Source organism: Amphiura filiformis, chromosome 3 (assembly GCF_039555335.1).
Source record: "Amphiura filiformis chromosome 3, Afil_fr2py, whole genome shotgun sequence".
NCBI lineage: Eukaryota > Metazoa > Echinodermata > Ophiuroidea > Amphilepidida > Amphiuridae > Amphiura > Amphiura filiformis.
This window is the reverse complement of record NC_092630.1, coordinates 39763864-39784229: the sequence shown is the minus strand read 5'-3', so window position 1 is coordinate 39784229 and position 20366 is coordinate 39763864. Positions and strand designations below refer to the sequence as shown.

The 20366-nt window shown below is 38.4% G+C and overlaps 1 protein-coding gene across 1 annotated transcript in view; it reads right to left on the bottom strand.

The window, feature by feature from the left end:
* Positions 1 to 20366, bottom strand: part of LOC140148501 (leucine-rich repeats and immunoglobulin-like domains protein 1) — an 81152-nt gene that overhangs the window by 9943 nt on the left and 50843 nt on the right. The window contains 5 exon segments of the mRNA XM_072170482.1: positions 484 to 725; positions 727 to 900; positions 903 to 915; positions 1255 to 1410; positions 2141 to 2278. Of these exon segments, the coding sequence (XP_072026583.1) occupies positions 484 to 725; positions 727 to 900; positions 903 to 915; positions 1255 to 1410; positions 2141 to 2278 (723 nt within the window).

The window sequence follows — 20366 nt, the reverse complement described above, 5'->3', positions numbered from 1 at the left end:
AAACATTTTTGTATTTTAAATCAAAGTCCCCCAGGAAACCTAAGTTTGCAACTTCACAATCAAAAGTCAATTCTCATCTCAGATTGGCAGCCCAAGTTTGACAATGCTCTGGATGAAAACACAATGAGGTAAGCAGATTTCAAACTTGTGAAAATATCAGAAACCTGAAATAAACACATTGATTGTGCAATAGCTCATTAAATTATTGGACTTAGCGACTCTGAACTGCAGTCAATCATATTATGCTGCTAATTTGTATGACTTATCATGTCAAAGGTCATGAGGACTTCAAATAATCTCCTTTTTTAAATTTGATTAGCTGACAATTACATTGACCTGTACGTTGACTTGTACAGCAATTATCTTGTGTTCCTAAATTAGGGTCCGTAAAATCTTGAATATAACAACTAATAAGGAAGCAAAGGGTTTTTAAACATCAAAAAGTAAACCCAGTTTTAATATCCACATGCAGTCCTAACTTACAGTGTTTGAAGGGATGATAGCCCTTGAAAAGCACTATCTGCAATGCTTGCAATACTGTTGTGATTCAGTGCCAGCTCCGTCAGATGCTCCAAGAATGAGAAAGATTCCACTTCTAACATTGATAACTCGTTGTACGCTAAGTCCAGTGTTTCTAAACCAGTGCAGAATTTCCACCCTTCAGGATCGGAAGAATTCACTTTATTATGATTGAGTTGCAGGCTACGCAGCCTACTGAGGCCGTGAGAGCCAACCTTTGCTCACGCTGCCTATTTCGTTGTATTCAAGTTGCAGTTGCGCCAGGTTCTCCAATCCCCAGAAAGCGCCATCATCCAGCTGCTTAATGAGATTACGACTGAGATCCAACACATCCAGATCGTGAAGCCTCTTGAAGATCAGACTAGGAATGGCTCAGATTCGATTCGACTCAGATCTCTGTTCAAAGAAACAAAACAATATTTTAGTTTTTTTTTAATTTTTCAAGAAGTCATAATAGTCAAACCCTAACCATATTGAATACATCATTAGCTACATATCTTTTGCTCTCATTCTCCTCCACCCCTAACTGATTCATGGCTTAGAAAAACTCCCCACTCCTCCCCTGGTGTAAATATTGAACCGTCTCTATTACGTAGAAACTTGACTTGTTAGTTAGCGCACTTGCTCTGTCAAATTTACACCAAGTTCCCAACCTGACAAACCCTTTCCTACTGGAAAAGTGTTTAATACTCTTTGTTTTTTACAGGAAAGTACAAACAAAAACAGCCTTCTTACAATGTTGTTAGCTTCCTGACTTGCGATGTTTTTGCAGAGAACAGCTCAGCTGGTATACTAGAGATGCGATTTTTGCTCAACTTCAGTGTATCCAGAACCGTCAGGTTGTTGAGGCTACCAGGGCGGATTTGGGATATACGATTGTGGTTTAGCACCCTAAAAGAAACAAAATCATATCAAAGCAAAATGTTATACAAAAACTTCTGATAATAGTAATTAAGCAACTATAAGCTTTTCACAGAGTGCACACAAAACCTTCTTTCCACTTGCTGTGCTGTCTTTTCAGCAAGTGGCTAAATGCGAGAGAAAAACAAGGCTTTCAAATGAAACATGGCATGGCGATTGAAATAAACTTGTCTGATGAGAGCCTTCATGAGCAGCGACAGGGGAAAAACAAGAAGCCTTTTAGCTTATTACTGTCCCTGCAAGCTCTCACTATCAATTTTGCTGCTGTATTCTGAAGACAACCTGCTTTGGTTACATCACCTCAATGACAACAGAAAAAGGTGGCAAGGAAAAGACCTTTTATTTCAGCACTAATTTAAATTGGATTTTAGCCACTTGTTACTATTCAACAGGCGTGTCATTATGGGGTTCATATAGTGCTTAAGGAGTTGAAATATAAAGAATTGAACAACAACAAAAAATTTTATTAGCACCATGTTTTTACTCTACACGGAAAATATGGAAATTCATGTTTCCGCACACGTTTTTGACATATTAACACAGACTTGTATTGATTTGACAGAAATCCATTTCAACGTAATGTATTCTAGCGAGGAATTTATTTACATAAAACAACATGAAATAATTGAACGTGCACACATTTTTCTAGCTTTGTCTGTTATTACAACAGCCAGGGCAGATTTCAATGTATTCTACTTACAAGTGATGTAGATTGTTAGGCCAGGGAAAAGAGCCCACGGGTATAACTCGTATCTTGTTGTTACTCAGATCCAACATACGCAGATGCGGCAGGTCGTCAAACACACCGGCAGGTATCTCGCTGATTTGGTTGTTGCTCCTGCATTCATAAACAATGAGAAAAACAAGGAAACCAAGAGTATTTAGACATGAGGCGATTAAATTCAACGATTCAGAGCAGCATTAGGACAGGAAGGAGAGAGAATGAGCGAGAGAGAGCACCCTAGTGAAAACATGACAGTGTTTATATTCAACAGAGCGAAGGTAGACAAATCCATGCATAGTAATCAGGCTCTTGTTGTATCAAAAATAAAGCCGGTACATTTCATACGTTACTATGAAAATTAAATTGCAATTTCTATTACACAAATAATAATACCCCCATTCATTGATTCATAATCAATTTTACTTTAAGCACCAGAGGCTAAACAGAAATTGCAATTTTGAACATGACAAAATTGGTCGGCCATTTTGAACAAAATTGTTGGCAACAAATCAATTCAATAATAGGATTTGGGGCATGAAAATATTTTACACATATCTGCTCAGTCAAAGCTTAAAATGTACAAATTTCCTGTTGTTTGCATTTTGATTTGCCTGAAAAGATTCTAGCATTTCAATTGGCAACTAATCCCACCTATTTGTCATCCTTATCCCACTCTGATTTGTCCTTTTATTTCACAAAGACAACCAATAAAATTGCGCTTGTATCATTAAAATCCACGCTATTTGTTCTCCTTTTGATGGGTTGGCTGGCACGGGGTAAAGCAACAAGCGAGCTGTGTGTAACGGTATATATCGGGCCAATAGAACTCTATACACTTTTGAACTTTGAATTGGATTAGAGAAAATGTCTAAATCCGTGGCAATTGTATAGGAATTAAGGCAATGTTTGGGCCTAGTGCACACCATTGCACTACACCTGGCCTTCATGGGATCCTGACTCTATTCTTATTCATACAACCAAGCAAGCACAAGCCCAGGGGCAAAACCGCAATTGCATGGCAGGCAAGCTATGAGTTGCCACAATGACACAAACCATCCTCAATTGGACCGCTTTCCCAACACAATGCTCCCCAGTAGATGTGGTGAATCAAAATAAAACACAAGCAATTATTAAAGAACAATAACAGCCTAAATTGGGTTATTTTAAGAAAGAAAAAGTTATGATAACATCTTTTAATAAAGTTGCGTTAACGTTAAGTCATCACCCCATTGTTTACGATCTACGTAACTTTCACACAAATCAAATTAAGTGGTCAATTGCAAAGTTGAGAAAACTGTGTCCCAAATAAATTCAAAAACAAATTTCCAACCAAGCACCAACAAGAAACACTCATGGCAAAACATACAACATAGGAACCTCTCCACGAAAAACGACAACAATTGGGGGTTGGCATGATGAGGGGCTGGCACACACATCGGGCAACCCTAGTCATTCAATGCTGACACTTAAGGTGTTGGTAACCCAATACTGGTCTAGCCAGAACAAAGGCCTCCATGCTATTGTCAACACCTACCACAGAGAATTAACTCAAATCCGTCATGAATAGAAAACTATCCTCCTGGATTTTTTATTGAGAAATCAAGAATAAAGTGTTTCTATCATTCAATGCACTTCTATATTTCAATTATACTTTTTAAGCACTATAAAAAATCATAATAAAAAAGAAAGAATGCACATTCAAAATTTGTTTGCGAGGATTTAAATTGTATGGCATCCTGCTTTTGTGTGATTGGCAAAAAACACTCACAAGAAATTCAGTAAAATAAAATAAAATAAAATGGCCTACTGCCAATTGGTATCATAATGCAGTCTAACGTGCCGCACCATAAATGTCTCTTTGCAATGTGCTTGTTATCAATAATTTCAACTGTATGTGGCAAATATATCAAACTTTATTGTATAAATTCATGATCACATTCCAGAAACAAAAATGATTACATTAGTAATAGTAGGCCTATATTACAGGCCTATAATTATTTTGTCACCAAGTGATGGATGAGTTTTGATTAACCTTACTGCATGACCCAATTTTGTGTGGAAACTTGCAAAAACTGACGAAGTCGGGACCCTGTGATCGAGACTGAACTGCTATTATTATACACTAGGCGGTTACCCGTATTTCGCGGTTCTCGGCTGTCATAGTTATTGGCTTCTCAATCTTTGCTTTTTGACCTATGACCTCTCAACCGTAGGTCTGACAAAAAGGTCACAATGGAACTTGTTTGTTAGTCCAATTTCCACCTACCCACCAAGTATGAGATCCATAGGCAATTTGAAATTTTTACCTTTTTGACCTTTGACCTCTTAACCGTAGGTCTGAAGAAAAGATCACCGTGGAAACTTTTGTTTGTTAGTCCAAGGTCCACCCACCCACAAAGTTTGAGCTCAATGGGAGCAATTTGAAATTATTACCTTTCTTGACCTATGACCTCTTAACCGTAGGGTATGATTGAAAAGGTCACCGTGGAAACTTTTGTTTGTTAGTCCAAGGTCCACCCACCCACCAAGTTTGAGCTCCATAGGAGCAATTTGAAATTGTTACCTTTCTTGACCTATGGCGCTTAACCGTGGGTATGCTGTTAAGGTCACCGTGGATACTTTTGTTTGTTAGTCCAAGGTCCACCCACCCACCAAGTTTGAGCTCAATGGGAGCAATTTGAAATTATTACCTTTCTTGACCTATGACCTCTTAACCGTAGGTATGACGAAAAGGTCACCGTGGAAACTTTTGTTTGTTAGTCCAAGGTCCACCCACCCACCAAGTTTGAGCTCCATAGGAGCAATTTGAAATTGTTACCTTTCTTGACCTATGACCTCTTAACCGTAGGTCTGACAAAAAGGTCACCGTGGAAACTTTTATTTGTTATTCCAAGTTCCATCTACCCACCAAGTTTGAGCTTCATAGGGGCAGTTTGAAATTTTTACCTTTCTTGACCTTTGACCTCTTAACTGTTGGTCTGATGAAAAGGTCACCGTGGAAACTTTTGTTTGATAGTCCAAGGTCAACACAATGGCATGGCAAGATTTGCCATTTAAAGTATTTGAAATTAGACTTCAATTGAACTTGACCCGTCCTTGACCTTTGACCTTAAAAAATATAAACTCGTTCGGTCTCATACCAAGCTGCACCCACCCACCAAGTTTGAGCCCCGTATGACCTACGGCGGCCTCACATTAGCAGTCACAGACAGACAAACAGAGCACAGACAGAGAATAGCGTATTATAATATAGACTAGGCGGTTACCCATTTTTGGCGGTTCTCGGCTGGGTGCGATTACCTGGCTGATGGTGACTGTCCCCACCAAGTTTCATGCCCATACGGCAGTTTTTACTAATTTGACCTCAGATGACCCGTGGGTGACCTCGGATGACCCCAAAATGACCTTCCAAAAAATTGGCTCTCAATGTTGTCTGTACCCATCAAGTTTCATGCCCATACAACAGTTTTTACTAATTTGACCTCAAATGACCTGTGGGTGACCTTGGATGACCCCAAAATGACCTTTCATAATTTTGGCTCTAAATGTTGTCTGTACCCACCAAGTTTCATGCCCGTATGACAGTTTTTAGTAATTTGACCTCAGATGACCCCTGGGTGACCTTGGTGACCCCTAAATGACCTTCCAAAATTTTGGCTCTAAATGTTGACTGTACCTACCAAGTTTCATGCCCATACGACAGTTTTAGTAATTTGACCTCAGTTGACCCCTAGGAGGGGGCCCCGGGGTCAGATGACTTAACGAACCTAAACTTATTCTTGCCAGGACAGAACTACACCCACCCACGAGTTTGGGCCCCGTCTGACGTACTACAGCCTCACACAACAGTTTTAGTAATTTGACCTCAAATGACCCCTGGGAGGGGACCCAGGGGTCAGATGACTTAACAAACATAAACTTCTTCTTGCCAGGACAGAACAGCACCCACCCACCGAGTTTGGGCCCCGTACGACCTACGACGGCCTCACATTAGCAGTCACAGACAGACAGACAGACAGAGAGACAGAGAATAGCGTATTATTATATAGATGTATTAATACTATACTACATACTTTTTGCATAGCCTCTCCCATATATGCTAAGAAACCAGGGGGCTAGGGGGGCTCAGCCTGCTCAATAATTTTGAGGGGGCTCGAATACCTTCAGCCTTCTCCCCATCCCCAATAATTCCAGGTGAAGTGAAAAAAATGTCATCATGCACCAGGAAAAATGGGTGTATTTGAAATATTTTTTGGAAAATTTTCTGGCACTTCCAAGAATGAGTCATCAACAAATGTTCATTTTGTCAGCCCCAAATGTTGAAAATCTTCTTAAGTCACTGCATTCTTGTTCCAAGACTTCCTTTGAGTGTTATAAACAGTGCAGTGATGAACCATTCTATGTACGAAGGAATACAAAATCCCCCGATTGGGCTACACAAATGTACTACCAGGCAACTCTGTTGATCCAAATAATACACCAGAAGAAAGTCCAACGTTTTGTTGTAGTTGCTGCAGGACCTTGTGTTGAGTGGCAACAACCCACACTTGAAATTATATCTCCTTTGCATTATTATTTACTTTAATTCCCAATATTGATTATTGGCCAATCTCTTGTTCACTGAGTACACCCTCAAGTGGCAATTTATACCATAGGTACATCGCCTTGGTCCCTGCCCATCATACTGCTCCATATTTACTCTTATAAAGACACTGGGTCAAAATGGGTGGGTCTGAAGATGGTGACCAGCAAAGCAAGTAATTGTATCTGCCTTTGAGTGGACCACACTAACCAAGCTGGTAGCCTGGACCTAATTCAAGTGATCATTACTGTTTCATGGCTTTCAACCCCTCAGAACTATTCAGTAATCCGTTCATAATAAACCAGTTTCTCAAGCTTTAATTTAAGGAGATTACAAGTACAAATTGCACTTTCCAATTGACTTTATAAAATGCACTGACCCTGCTGTAAAAGTGCTCTAACAAGATCGCTCATTCATGTCACAATGTTAAATGGCCATGATCATGATGATGGAAAAACAAGTTGAACCAAATTCTTTTCAAATACAAGTAATGTATGCATTCATTCAGGCATTAAACTTGCATGGATGGAGTACACTGGAAGTGGAATGCTAGAAACTCATGATTTCTGGCCATCACTCAGGCTGTGGTTGAGGTTTTTTCTGATGTACCAATTAAGTCATATCATTACATGCTAATATTGGGTTTCACCTAAGGGGAATATGACTCCTTTTCCTTTTCCACATTTAAGTTCTCTTTCATTCCGTTCAGCAATGTCATACTGGCATCATGTTTATTATCAACCTTTTTATTGCTGGGGGGGGGAGGATGTCAGTCTAAAACCTTTGCAGAATCTGCATCTCCAACAACCTCTCTAAAAACGCCATGATACCAATCACCTGGTAACTCTGTTCGAAAGCAATGCATGTATGAGGCCAAAAATTTAGACACTTTTGGTGCTATTATTATCAACCCTTGAGCCTTTAAGAAGAAAAACCAGAAAATTGCCTGTGTCATGAAGGAGCGTAATTTTCAGAAGTTTCTGTGGTCAACTGGGCAGCATTCCCACACATAGCCAGCCTCTCACTTTGCTGAAGCTGGTGTCATACTAACAAGAAATACCATTAGAAGAAGCAACATGATCCCTGTGATCAAACTCTAAAATGCAATTATCACATCTAAACATGGGAGTCATTTTTGTGGATTTATTTTTTCACTTTCTACATGATAAATATTTCACCTCTACAATATGTTCGCATTTACAAATTTTATTTTAAAATTTTAACTCTTTTTTACAAAATTTGAGCTTGATATTAAATTAAAATTATCGCAAATTAGCAATTCACATTAAATTTTGGTTGTAATGATAAGCTCTAGAAAACATACTACTTGTCAGGCTGAAAATTTGACCTGGAATTCAACTTGCCTGAGATGCGAATCATTGATCTGGCCCTACATGCATGTACAAAGGCAAATTACCCAAGGGGAAACCGACCAAATATAGAATATTTGAGCCGTTAATGAAAAAAATGCTAATTGTGAACACCACCACAATTAAATGAATGCATTTGAATAGGTTCAAGAGGCCATGACATACAATATTCTAAAAGCATAAAAATATCTCTGTCCATTCAGCTCAAAATATGTCTATTGAAATCGGTCCTGTAACCAAATTCCGTCCACGTATCCAGCTCACCCTCAAGGAACTGTTCATAGAGTGATCCCAGAAGACACCCTCATTTCTTACCTAGCTCCCGGCTAGGACTGTAAAAGAGCCTTAGACATGAGCACCCCACATTTTGCTGGCTTTCGTAATCTTTTCTCGTGAAATATTTACAGTAGCTATATGGAACACTAAGCCATTTTAAGCATGGTACCTTGTGATGATTCATCGAAATTGATCTTGGAACTTTTTTTTGACACTTCAGCATGTCAAGGTGTAGTTCATTTATACAGTAGCCTCTATCCCATGCCACATGATATAGCATGTCAAGGTGTATTCATTTATACAGTAGTCTCTATCCCATGCTACATGATATCCAGAGTGTGACAGCCAGTCAATTTTAAGCTTAAACCACAAATATGGCCCTTGAACTTTGTCTTTGAGAACTAGATTATGTTATTAATATAGCTCAAAATTTCAGCAGATCTCTGCCTCATGTCCATCATGTTGAGCTAAAAAGATTTCATACCCAATAGCACTGTTCACTGCTATCCATTCAACACTGATAGTTCAAAATTTGACCCCAAGTTTAAGGATGAGTTTATGTACCAAGAACATCCAAAGGTCATTGTTTGAATGTACAAACCAATCAGGATTTAAAGAACTGTGTCCTGATAAAGAGCATGTTTGAAATTCTAGTATAAGTTCAACCTATAGACTATTGTTAGGTGATACTGCAGGCAAGTCAAGGCAAACCCTCTAGGGGTTACGCACACCACAGCTATCCCCACAGGGTAAAACACCCCAGGCTTCAAACTCACACTGGGCCCTGGGATTGACACATGTCATCATTAGCCAGCCAAAGCCCAGCGAGTGACCTGGTGGGGTCACCAGCACAGGTAAACAAGCCAGGGACAAACATGTGCAGGGATTGCTAATTTGGCATAATTAGACTACACCTGCACACACATGGTTTCTACTATTTACCAACTTGATATTCTTGTCATATAGGCCAAAATAGTTGTTTGTATCATACTTCTTTAAACAGTCGTCCTATGCATACAGTACAATTAATTAATGCATTGTTTTGGTTGTTTAATTTTGTTCAAATCCTAGATCTTTGGTTGGAATGTTTTGGTATGGCCGCTACTATCTGTTGTGAGATGAAAACAACATTTTCTTTCAAACTTTCGTAATTGGACTATTTTTTCCATCACCAGTTTACTGGAAGGTCACTTCAAATAGTTTTGTTGATCAAAGCTACCGTCCAAACACCACACCTTCAAAATCTCCCACCAAGCAAGGAAGCAGATTTTGATCCAGCACCAGGCAAGCAAAGCATTGTTGTCTTTGAAAGCAAAGGATAATTTACACAGATGTGCAACAAGTTTAAGACCAGCTACTGGGTCATCCTTGATGCGTTCCGATTTCAACACAAGCAAGCATCTACAGGTTACTTAACGCTATCCTTTACACTTTTTTCCGGACTCACACAGTCTTCAACTTCAATGTTTTCTCTCACATCAAATCAGGGTTTCTAGCACAAGATAACCTGTAAGCAATGCTGTTTTGCTCCTTCCAGATACAAACTTACTCTCTTTCTGTGTTATCTATCATAGCATGAGTAGTATTATGTAGGTGAATAGTGCCACAGGGATCATTTTAATAATGGTTCACCTGGTTAATGTGGCCTTCATCCCCACCTTAAAGCAGGGATGTACAGGGCCTCAAAATTACTTAAGGGTGTCCTATATAAGATCTCTAAATCTAATCAAATTTTATGTGCAAAGTTAAAGGTGTTTTACTCAGTCAGTTTTATCACAGCTATCATCCTTTCCCCTGCACAGCTTTTTTTTTTTTTGTGTGTGTGTCACTTGTTGCATTTCATATACATGCAAGGCCTATAATATCAAAAAGATAAAGAACTTCTGCCATCTAATACTACTTGTAATCACAATGATATCAACATCACCAACAATGCGAAACAACGAATTTGCTTCTAGGCCAATATTCATACTTAGCAAAATGCACACATTTCATTTGTGGTGAATTTTATTTGCACTAAACTCTCCAAAATTCGAAAAGATAAAGAAATTCAGAACTACACCCACTAAACCTGTTGAAAGTCTAGGATCAAGTACTCGGATGGCTGCCGGGAAATTTCTTGGATTAAGGACCCAAGGGGTCTATCCTGAAGGTTTTAACCTGCTAGCCAGGTCTAAGCTCCCTCAAATCTTTCTTGTCCAAGGGATTTATCAAGCCTTCCCATCTATCGGGTGCTTTTTGAACTTCTAATGCACGGCAACTAATTAGATGTTTACTTGTCCTTTCTTACAAGGTTTCCAAGGTGTATTTTCTAAACATAAACAATTATTTTTCCCTAATTAGTCCCTTTTTTGACATGGCACAACAAGTTGATTGAAAAATTCAACTTGAAGCTTTCTGAGATTCCTTTATATTGTAAAATCAAGAGAAAGCAAAGCAAAAACAAATAGAGTGCATGATCTTTTCTAGGAATTGTGTCAAATAGAAGTATCACTGACTACTGTATCTAATACAGGAAACTGCTCCTGTTCTCAACAATACTGAAACATTTTAACACTGCAATTCCCCAATCTGACAGTGTTGCCGCCACCTGAACTTCTTTCGTCAAACCCACGACTCCAAAACACGGCACCAAACCTACTCCGAGCCATGCCAGAGCCTAGGCCCAGGAAATCCCCGGCCTAGCTATTCACCACCCTATTGGTGCATCTAAAGCCCCTGTTGGAGCTATTTTGGATGATAGGGGGGTAAATCCTCTGGGTGTATGCTATTGACAGGAAGGAAAGGACCCACCCAGCTCCTAAAGCACGGCAGGCAAGGGGCCAACAGATTCAGCTGTTTACGTGCTGATTGACTGGTTTGTTACAGCAAAGGTGTGGGCCAACTGAAGAGAGATGGCGTGCGTGCAGGCCAAGATCTAATCACAGGAGACGGGGACTGAGATTAGAATCAGGATTGAAAACAAAATGTTTAAATGGATTGATGTCATAATTTGAATTTACGTAGTGAGAAATTATTAGAATCAACTGATTTTCTTATTCTGTATGAACTATTCAAGGGAGAGCGAGCAAGAGAGCTATCAAGAGCAAGAGAGAGAACTAGAGCGAGAGCACAGCAAGTGCGAGTGACAGAAAGAGATAGAGAGTGGGAAAGAGTGACGGAATTCAATGCCTGTGTTTAAAAAACCAAAACCCGAAAAAAATTATGAAAACTGTGCCAATATGAAATTCAAGATGGCTCTCCAACATTCAAGATTGCGATGACAAACCTTTATGACAAAGCCAACTACTGTGGTGGCTTTTCTATTTGTTTATTTACATATCAGCAAATTTTGGACTGTTAAGGAAATGGACCATGCATCATAGAAACCAAATTTCTCATTTGCTTATTTACCTACAGTCCCTCGGCAGCTTGCTTCTTTCCTCACATATAGGTCTCCACCCAAGTTCAGACGAAAGAGGTGATTTGAGCACGGATGACATGGGAGGCGAACCTACAGTGCAAAAACTCTTTGTGATTGCAAATTGGCGACTAGCACACTGATCTCAATTCCCTTGCAAAGAAAATCAAGATTTGGTAACCCCCGTGGGGAATCCATATCTCCAATTCTTTCTTCTGTTGTCTACTTGTCTTTCTTTTTTCCCCTCTGATCTATCTGTAATCTGCCTACATCATTTTACCAGCTTCTTATGACTCTGTTAACTCAATCAGCTGCCCCTTCTTTCCGAATCATTACTCCCCAATTTTGATCATATGGATTCGGGATGGGCGATACAAGAAAACATCTGCTCACCTACATGTCAGTGCATGTACTGTGTGTACATGTAGGCCTAATGACGGAGTGAAAGAAATAGTAACATAGTAATGTTCTAGTGAACATTACACTGCAAATATAACATGTTCTTTTGCTATGCTTTTATATGAAACAGAGGGTGTTTAGTTTTCCCTCTCCACTGACATCCAATTTGTCAAAAATGCTAGCCCTCTAGATAATAATAAATGCGACTTTTTTAAAATACTTGAATGTTAGGCTATATTTGAGCGAGCCTGTGCCACATTGTTCTATTCTGCAGGGAGCTGTCTGAAAAAGTGTACCCTCAAGTTTTTTAGATCCATGAAAATATTTTTATTGTGGCTACATTCAGGTACATGAATGACATGATGACATTTACAACAGCAAAGTGAAAGTATGTTAACTTTGTTGTAGCGAGGGCGCCCGTTTTAAGCATTGTATGGGCAGTGCCGCTACAAAACGTTGCCAATCGGTTACGAAATTATTGAAAACAGATGGTGAACATTCTCACCCAGGCAGCCAGCTCGTAACATTGACATTCATGTTCTCATCTAACATTATGACAGCTGATGTTTACAGCAATATAAAGAGGTGTAAATATCTCATAAATCAAATGTGTGCACTCTTGATTCCATTCAGTCCTACCTATACAGTCATTCAAACAATGACAGCAACATTTATACTCAATAATTTGGTATCAAAATAAGACCTAAACCTGGTGCTATTAAAATATAGCTAAACATTTCACTTGCAGACATCATTTTAGGCCTACATAATTGAATTTATTACAATGAATCAGCAGATAAAATATTGTAAGTTATAATCCCCTCTCTCTTCCCTTACCCTCCGTTTGGGAGAATCACCATCAAATAAAGTGCAATAATATTTTCACATTAATAATAAAATCATCAATATCAAAGGATTTGCCAATTCATGTTTATAGTCAAATGCATTTCCATTTCATCCAATCCTTTTAACCCAAACTGCAATCCATTTCATTAAAAGATGAATCGACCAGATTGTTAATTTGCATATTTGCAACACACTTAAATGATGCCCCAGTGAATCCTCAACAAGAAATGTCTTTAAAAAAGACGGCGCAGTGAATGAAGAAAAAATGTTGGATTTCACATTCACTGAGAGGACCTTTGGCTTAAAAATGAGCTTTTAGAAACGACACTGTAAAAAGGAGAATGATGTTTGTTTCCTTTATTTTATTTTGTCTTAAAAACCCCCAATGAGGGCACAAATTAATTTATATGCTGAGTACTTAGTTCATTTCTTGGTATACTTAATAACATATGATGACATTTACTTAAAATGAAGAACATAATTATTCTCAAGTTTGTACTTAACATAAATGAGTTAAAAAGTTGTATGCATTTGAGCCTTTAATAAGGCCTAGGAATGATTATAAACATAATACTGTGGTATGGGGTAATAGCAATTCCTCATTGATAGCATGGATAGAAGTCTGATGACGAGTCTTCAGGTTCATATTGTGGTTTGGATATACCATTGACTGACATCGGGTATGGCCATTGTTTTCAATTTTGCGATGAATAGTTATATCATTTTATGAACCAATTACAGGTAGGCCTATTTCTGGAAAGCATTAAGAACAGAGATTAAACTGACCAAAATGCGAAATCAAGATGCCGGATGTACTAGCCGATATACAGTGTGTAAAAATGAACTTTTTAAGGAACATGTGGTATATTTTTCTTTTCAGGAATATTTTCTCAATCTGAGGACCACAAAATCAAACAGAGCTTGAATTGAAAAAGCCAACCAGAAATATACTTTATTTTGGGTGCGATGTTTGCTTCTATGTATACAGGGTGATCAAAATTTACTTCATTAACAGACCTAATTATTTATTCAAAAGGTTTAATTAGTGCTAATTAGCTGCTTAAACTGCTTTCAGTCATAAATACTCATTCCAAACCAGAGAATACAATATCTCTTTGTCACTTTTAGACTACACTTGCAATTCTGATAATTGACTGTTTTACATAGACCCCTATGAGGGGTGTAAGTATTCATTTGAAAATATCATTATCATTTCATTTGTTCAAGAAAAATGTCACGCCGTCAGTCTTTTGGGAGTCTCAACTTATAACCGCATGGTCCTTTACACTGCGCCATTAGGCCTATCAATTTAATACCCAGACCGAATAGGCTATTTAGTAATAAATAAAGCAACTTGAAACAAAATGATGGAGAAATTATCACTTTCGTAAAAACAAAATAGTATGGTCCACAACAAAGAAGTCCTAAACAAACTGTAGGCGAAACAACGGCGAAAATTGCATAAAATAGCTGACATGTACCGCAATATCAAAAACTGCATTTGGTACATTTTACAGGTTCACTTTACCATGCTTACAGCACGGTGTGTCAATTCAATTGGAAAATCCGTCAAGGTGTCCCAAGAATAATCATTTACAGTTGAGTCACGGTCACCGCCATCTCGTTTGCATATCCATATTAAACTACAGCGCCTCTAATGACGTGCATGCACTGTTACTGTGCGACTGAACAACCTTTGTTTATTACTTTAGACAGATCAGCACGCTGTGATTGGATGTACTATGTAAATAAGTAAGTTGTTGTTGTAATGGTAACACACCATACTTTGGTAACACGAAACTTCACCCATCCCATCCACATGTAATGACACGTGATACAGTTTTTGAAAGCTAACTCCCCAGGCTAAATCCATATTCCTCCGCCGGCAAAAATATAGCCCATGATAAAATTAATCATAGTTATAATTATTTTCTTCAAATGTGGTTGTCGGGTTCAGTATACCACAATTAATACAACAATAAAACAATTCCCACCAGATAATTACTTGATATGTAGGCCTATACTTTCTCAATCTAAACCTGAGGTATAATATGGTTTCAGATCTAAACCAAAATCAGTACCACTGCGTCATCTCTGTCTACCAACCAAGTTATCAAAATTTGTCTATGGCATATGCAAGGTATTCTACCGGGCAATACACTAGGATAAATTATTACTTGTGCTGTGATAGTTGCCATCTCATGACGTGATTGGAAATTATGCACATTTACAAAAACATAGGCCTACGTTTAAACTGCTAAAATACATCACGCATTTTGACTATAAACTCATCTATACCATTTTACTAGAAATGTACTATCTCCAAGGACGCCTTCGACCAACTCAACGAACTCATGCATATGCAAAGCGAGCCCAATCCCTATGCTAAATCAGGGGTGTGAGAGTAGAAATTGACAGGACGCATGCTCAGCTAATGCTTGTAGCTAATATTCCTCATGCAAGGAGCCCAGGTTGAGTGTGTTGTTGAAAATCATTGCATTAAAAAACACTTCTTTCAATGAAATCGCATATAAAATCAATGGATACACAACCAAAATTCTACAAAAGTCAATCTTTATATTAATAAAGCTATCGATGTGTACTGAAAAACTTCAGTGGTACAAAATACCTTTCACATTCGAAAATTTCAGTATAGTAACACCCAGCCAATTCAGAATTAATGCAGCACTGCTGCAAAAAGCAAGCCGCCTGACACCTCGCAAACACAGGCACGCAACATCCCTCAACATTTTGCCAAGATTACCCACAATGCTCTGTTTTGAGTACATGCAACTGTGTCGCAAGCAAATAAAGCTGCATTTGACAACAACGAGCATGAGGGGGGAAATGTGTGCATACAAAGGTGGCCATGTCAAGCACGTCGATCGACTGACACATCCGAGATCTGTCAAACCCATCAAAGCCCAGCTTTCCAGCGGCCATTTTCTTGGTGATTTGCATGCCCTTAAGCCAGGCACCTCCACCCCAGTCATACGACATAGGCTGTGTACATAGTGTCAGATGCTATTCCTTCTCTAAACATTCCCTCTCAAACGCCATCGTAAAATAGTAGCTCTACAAACAATCTCGTAAATTCCATTCCGGCACTAGAAAATTTATCAAAATGTCTGATTTTATGATACGCAATAAAATCGGGCCATCTATTCATTATGATTTGAGGGTATTTTAACTGTGCCAATCTAAATATGACATTTCAAATGTCCTGCATACTGGCAACTCAAATGTCCAACATTATCAAATACTGGCACTGTTGCTTCGATAACACGTCACAAAATGGCTCATCTGATTTACTGAGTTTTTATAAGATTTAGCCATCAATCAGTCCCTATACTCTGCTTTCAACTCGTTGTCGACTTTGTTATTAATTAAACTTACGAGCATTCAATAAGCTTACGACATGACTGATTGGATAATCAACAATATTAATAAGGCTACCAGCCTCCGTCACAACCAATTACACTCGCTAATGTGCTCAGCTATAGCCCTGCAATCCCTTCTGCTGCAGAGTAATTTGCAAAATCATATTTCCCTCTATATAATGTTTAATTTCCTCCCCACTTAATACTTTTTAAGTGAGTCGGGTCCAGCCTGCGAATGAACCTGGCATGGAAATGTAGGTAATAAGTAGATTTCCTTGCTCTTTCCTTTTCTCAATTCCAATTTCAAATGCAATGTGAACTTAAAAGTCAAATTATACAGAAACCATACGCTAAGTGTATCCACCTGCACTCACTGACGTTTTTGACACCTTTTTTTTGTTTTATCACCCGATTTGTAATTTGACTACCTATATAAATGATATATGATTCACAAGGACGAGCCACAAATTTCTAATTTTCTAAATTTAATGAATAATAAAACAGTTCCAACATTTGATTGTTACTTGCTGCACAGCATTTATACTACAGCCGGACCTGAAATGAGCACTTGGATGAACTTGAAGATGTTAAGTATGTAATCATTTCAACATAACATCACCAGTTTAAATACTTCAAATTAGCATAAAGTTGTTAGTTTTGTCATAGAAACTTCTTTCTCGTGCAGCTGGCGCCATATTGAAGTGAGTGCCACTATGAATAAATTGTGTATGATATTTGGAATATCACCAAAGGTACAGAGAAACAAGCGAGGAAGCATCCACACCCTTCTAGTCTTATCAGAGCATTGATATCAAACATCTTTCGATAAGAATGATCTTTCCTACAATCTGCTATGACAGATGCTACATCATCATACCTTCAACTTTTGCAGCGGGAAATTGGCATACACACTAATTGTTATTCAAATTCATAATGTCAGACATTTGAATACATAATCGTACAAATTCTGCAACAAAATTGTAATATACATGGTTCAAATATATCTTTGTGGTTATATTCTCCACCTTTGATTACGTTAGGAGCTCAAGACCCTCTCAACTGCCAACATACCTATAGATCAGCAACGGGAGGAAAAAGCTTGCATCAGAAATGCAGAACACTGGAGCACAGCTAGCAGTAGCTCCCTGCGTGCAAGCGTGGTAACTAAAAAACAGGTAGATATTGCGTTTTTCATGCTATGCCCTGGGGACAAAAACTGCAGATGCAAGGTTCATTAGATTTCAGACCTGAATGTAGTAACCCAATATTTCCATCAAAAGGTACCGAAGATGTGACACTAGCAGCAGCATCTACGGTAAGCAACCAACGTTTGCAGCTAAATCATATGCAACATCTTGACAGAAACACGCAGGAAATTTCTCCCCTCTGTTTTTCATGTTTCATTAATATACTCTGCTGTACTGCATTATGTGTTCTGAAATATGTTAGTAACGACACGGCGCAGTAACATATTGCATAAATGACCAATGCTGAAATGGGAAAGACAGGTAGAGAGTAAAATCCAAGTATCTTATCATGAAATACTAGCCGTCACTATGAGGACACCTCTCCATTATTTTCGATAAGTTACCTGGGTGAAAAACGCCATGGGATATCGGAGGCCCCATTTTCTTCTCCATCTTGTTTCTTTTACCTTATTTTACTGTCAGATCGTTTCATCCACTTTCTATCAATAGTCTCCTCCATAGATATTCATCCTGACCTTGTACTATAAGATGGATAGGAGGTAAGTGAAAGGGGCCAGCCTCGTGTCAGATATAAATACTTTCCCTTCTGAAGTGACAAAATGGTTTGACATGGCCTAAGGAGGAATGAAACGAGAAAAATCAGGAGCAGCTTCTGGAGATGATTGTTGAGCTAGAGGCAGAAAAAAATATCTTTTCGCTTTAATATGTATTAACCTTCCACGTTTCTGTTTTTGATTTAAGTCTGAATGACAGTAGCTGATTTATAAACCTAATTTCTGAAACATATCAATTGATGTATACAATTTCTGAACAGTGGTACCCCAGGTGATGTCCATCTATAGGTACATTGCATGACATGATACAATGTATAACAAATTAACTGATGCAACACAGTTTCAAAGTCAAATCAATGCAGATGAAATCTTCATCGATAAAATATTGCCATTTTAGCACTGGTCGTACTATAGTCGAAATACTAGCGATTTTAAGGGGTGAATTGGGTTTGCATTACCAATACGCTCAGATAACAAATTCTACAGGCATTTCAAGAGGAAAACCAATAATAAGGCCACAAATGGGGAAAACATTAGATGCATAAAAACAGCGGCCTGCTCTATTTTCGGAAAGTTGTCGAGTCCTAGAACCGCATTGTGTTTCACTCTCTGACGATGTTATACAAGAATTTACCTAATTATTGGCAAAATTATGCAGGCAGAAGGCAATTATGGTGAAATTAGAACGAGCGCAAGATGCTGTTTTTTCGTTGAGTGCACAATTGCATCATGCTCAAATAGCCAGCCCTTTTATACTTTTTTATGCGTTCTGCTGTTTAATGTGTGAAATTCCAGCCCTCATTCACCACTTATGCTACAATACTGCAAGCAAGAGCGGAAAGCGCTTTGCATGGAGATCTGCATATTGCCCTTTCGTACTCTCTATCCTGTGAGCTTTACTGACAGGGTTATTATGTATTTGTCTTGGATTTCAGGATGGGGAAATGTATGTCCTATTGCCATAACATTTCATCTTTTCTCTGTGGTTTAGCGAGGGCTATCCTCTCTGGGCAGTGACTAATCAATGGGAATTTCTATTGCACCCATTTAATTTAACTGTATTTTGTATGCTCACTCACAGTAAAATAAGTAACTGGGTTTTATTACAAGGTTTCTTGTGATGATGATATTAATAGGAACTTAACCTGAATGTTACAGTTACCTATGTTTCATTGATTGTTGGCTGATGCTTACTTCCAAATACAGTCCAAATTGAGTACTTATATGTCATGCATATTAATCCTATATACAGTGTTCGAAATTACCACATGCATACATGCACAGATGCCTGTAACTTTGACTATGTGCATGTAGAATTTTGCCTGTGCATGTAGAATTTTGCCTGTGCATGTAAAATTTAGTGAGTTGTGCATGTAAGTTTTATTTTGTATTTCGACCCCTGATTCTATACATGTGAGCTAAAATGACCATCTACTCGCAGCAATACAATTTACACCACAGCAAATCTTAAATGCCTACATGTAGTATAAAAGACGAAAGAAGCCACACTCTGGACAATATCACCGAGTATTCTCCGACATTCTAAAAACAAGAAATTGACATTATAGCCTATCTTTAAATAATTATGTTAACCAGAGTAGTTCAAATCTCCTAGCCAACCAACCAAATCACGTCAGACTTTTCAACAAAAAAAAAAGAAGAAGAAGAAGAAAAACATAAGCAGAACAAGGCCTGCATAGCACATACGCAGCAGCGCAATTGCTCAGATTACGCGAAACCAAACACCACCGCTTGCCAATCATTTCCATCGCAGATTCGGCGGATGCTACTTGCATCGAATATTAAACACGCTTGACTACTATAATTGATAGCACCGTAGCCTCCGCTTCAGGGTAGGCTAATAAGTATTCTGCTCCCCGCGGAAGGAATGTTTTCTCTCTTGCCATTATTCTAACACTGCTGTCAAGTCTGCAACATGCACTCCACGTTTGGCACACCGGCAATGATACTACCTGTTCAAAGACATTCGGCAAAATAACTTGCCTACTTAAAATTCATGTCCATACATCTCTGCACCTTTTCCTTTTTGTATCTCGTATCATTTTGTCATACGTTTTATATTGAAAGGTGAACAACAACATATTTTGGATCTTGAAGCCACTCATGTGATCCAATTTCACATAATTTCATCAAGTGTAACATACACTATTGTCCGTGCAATCAATA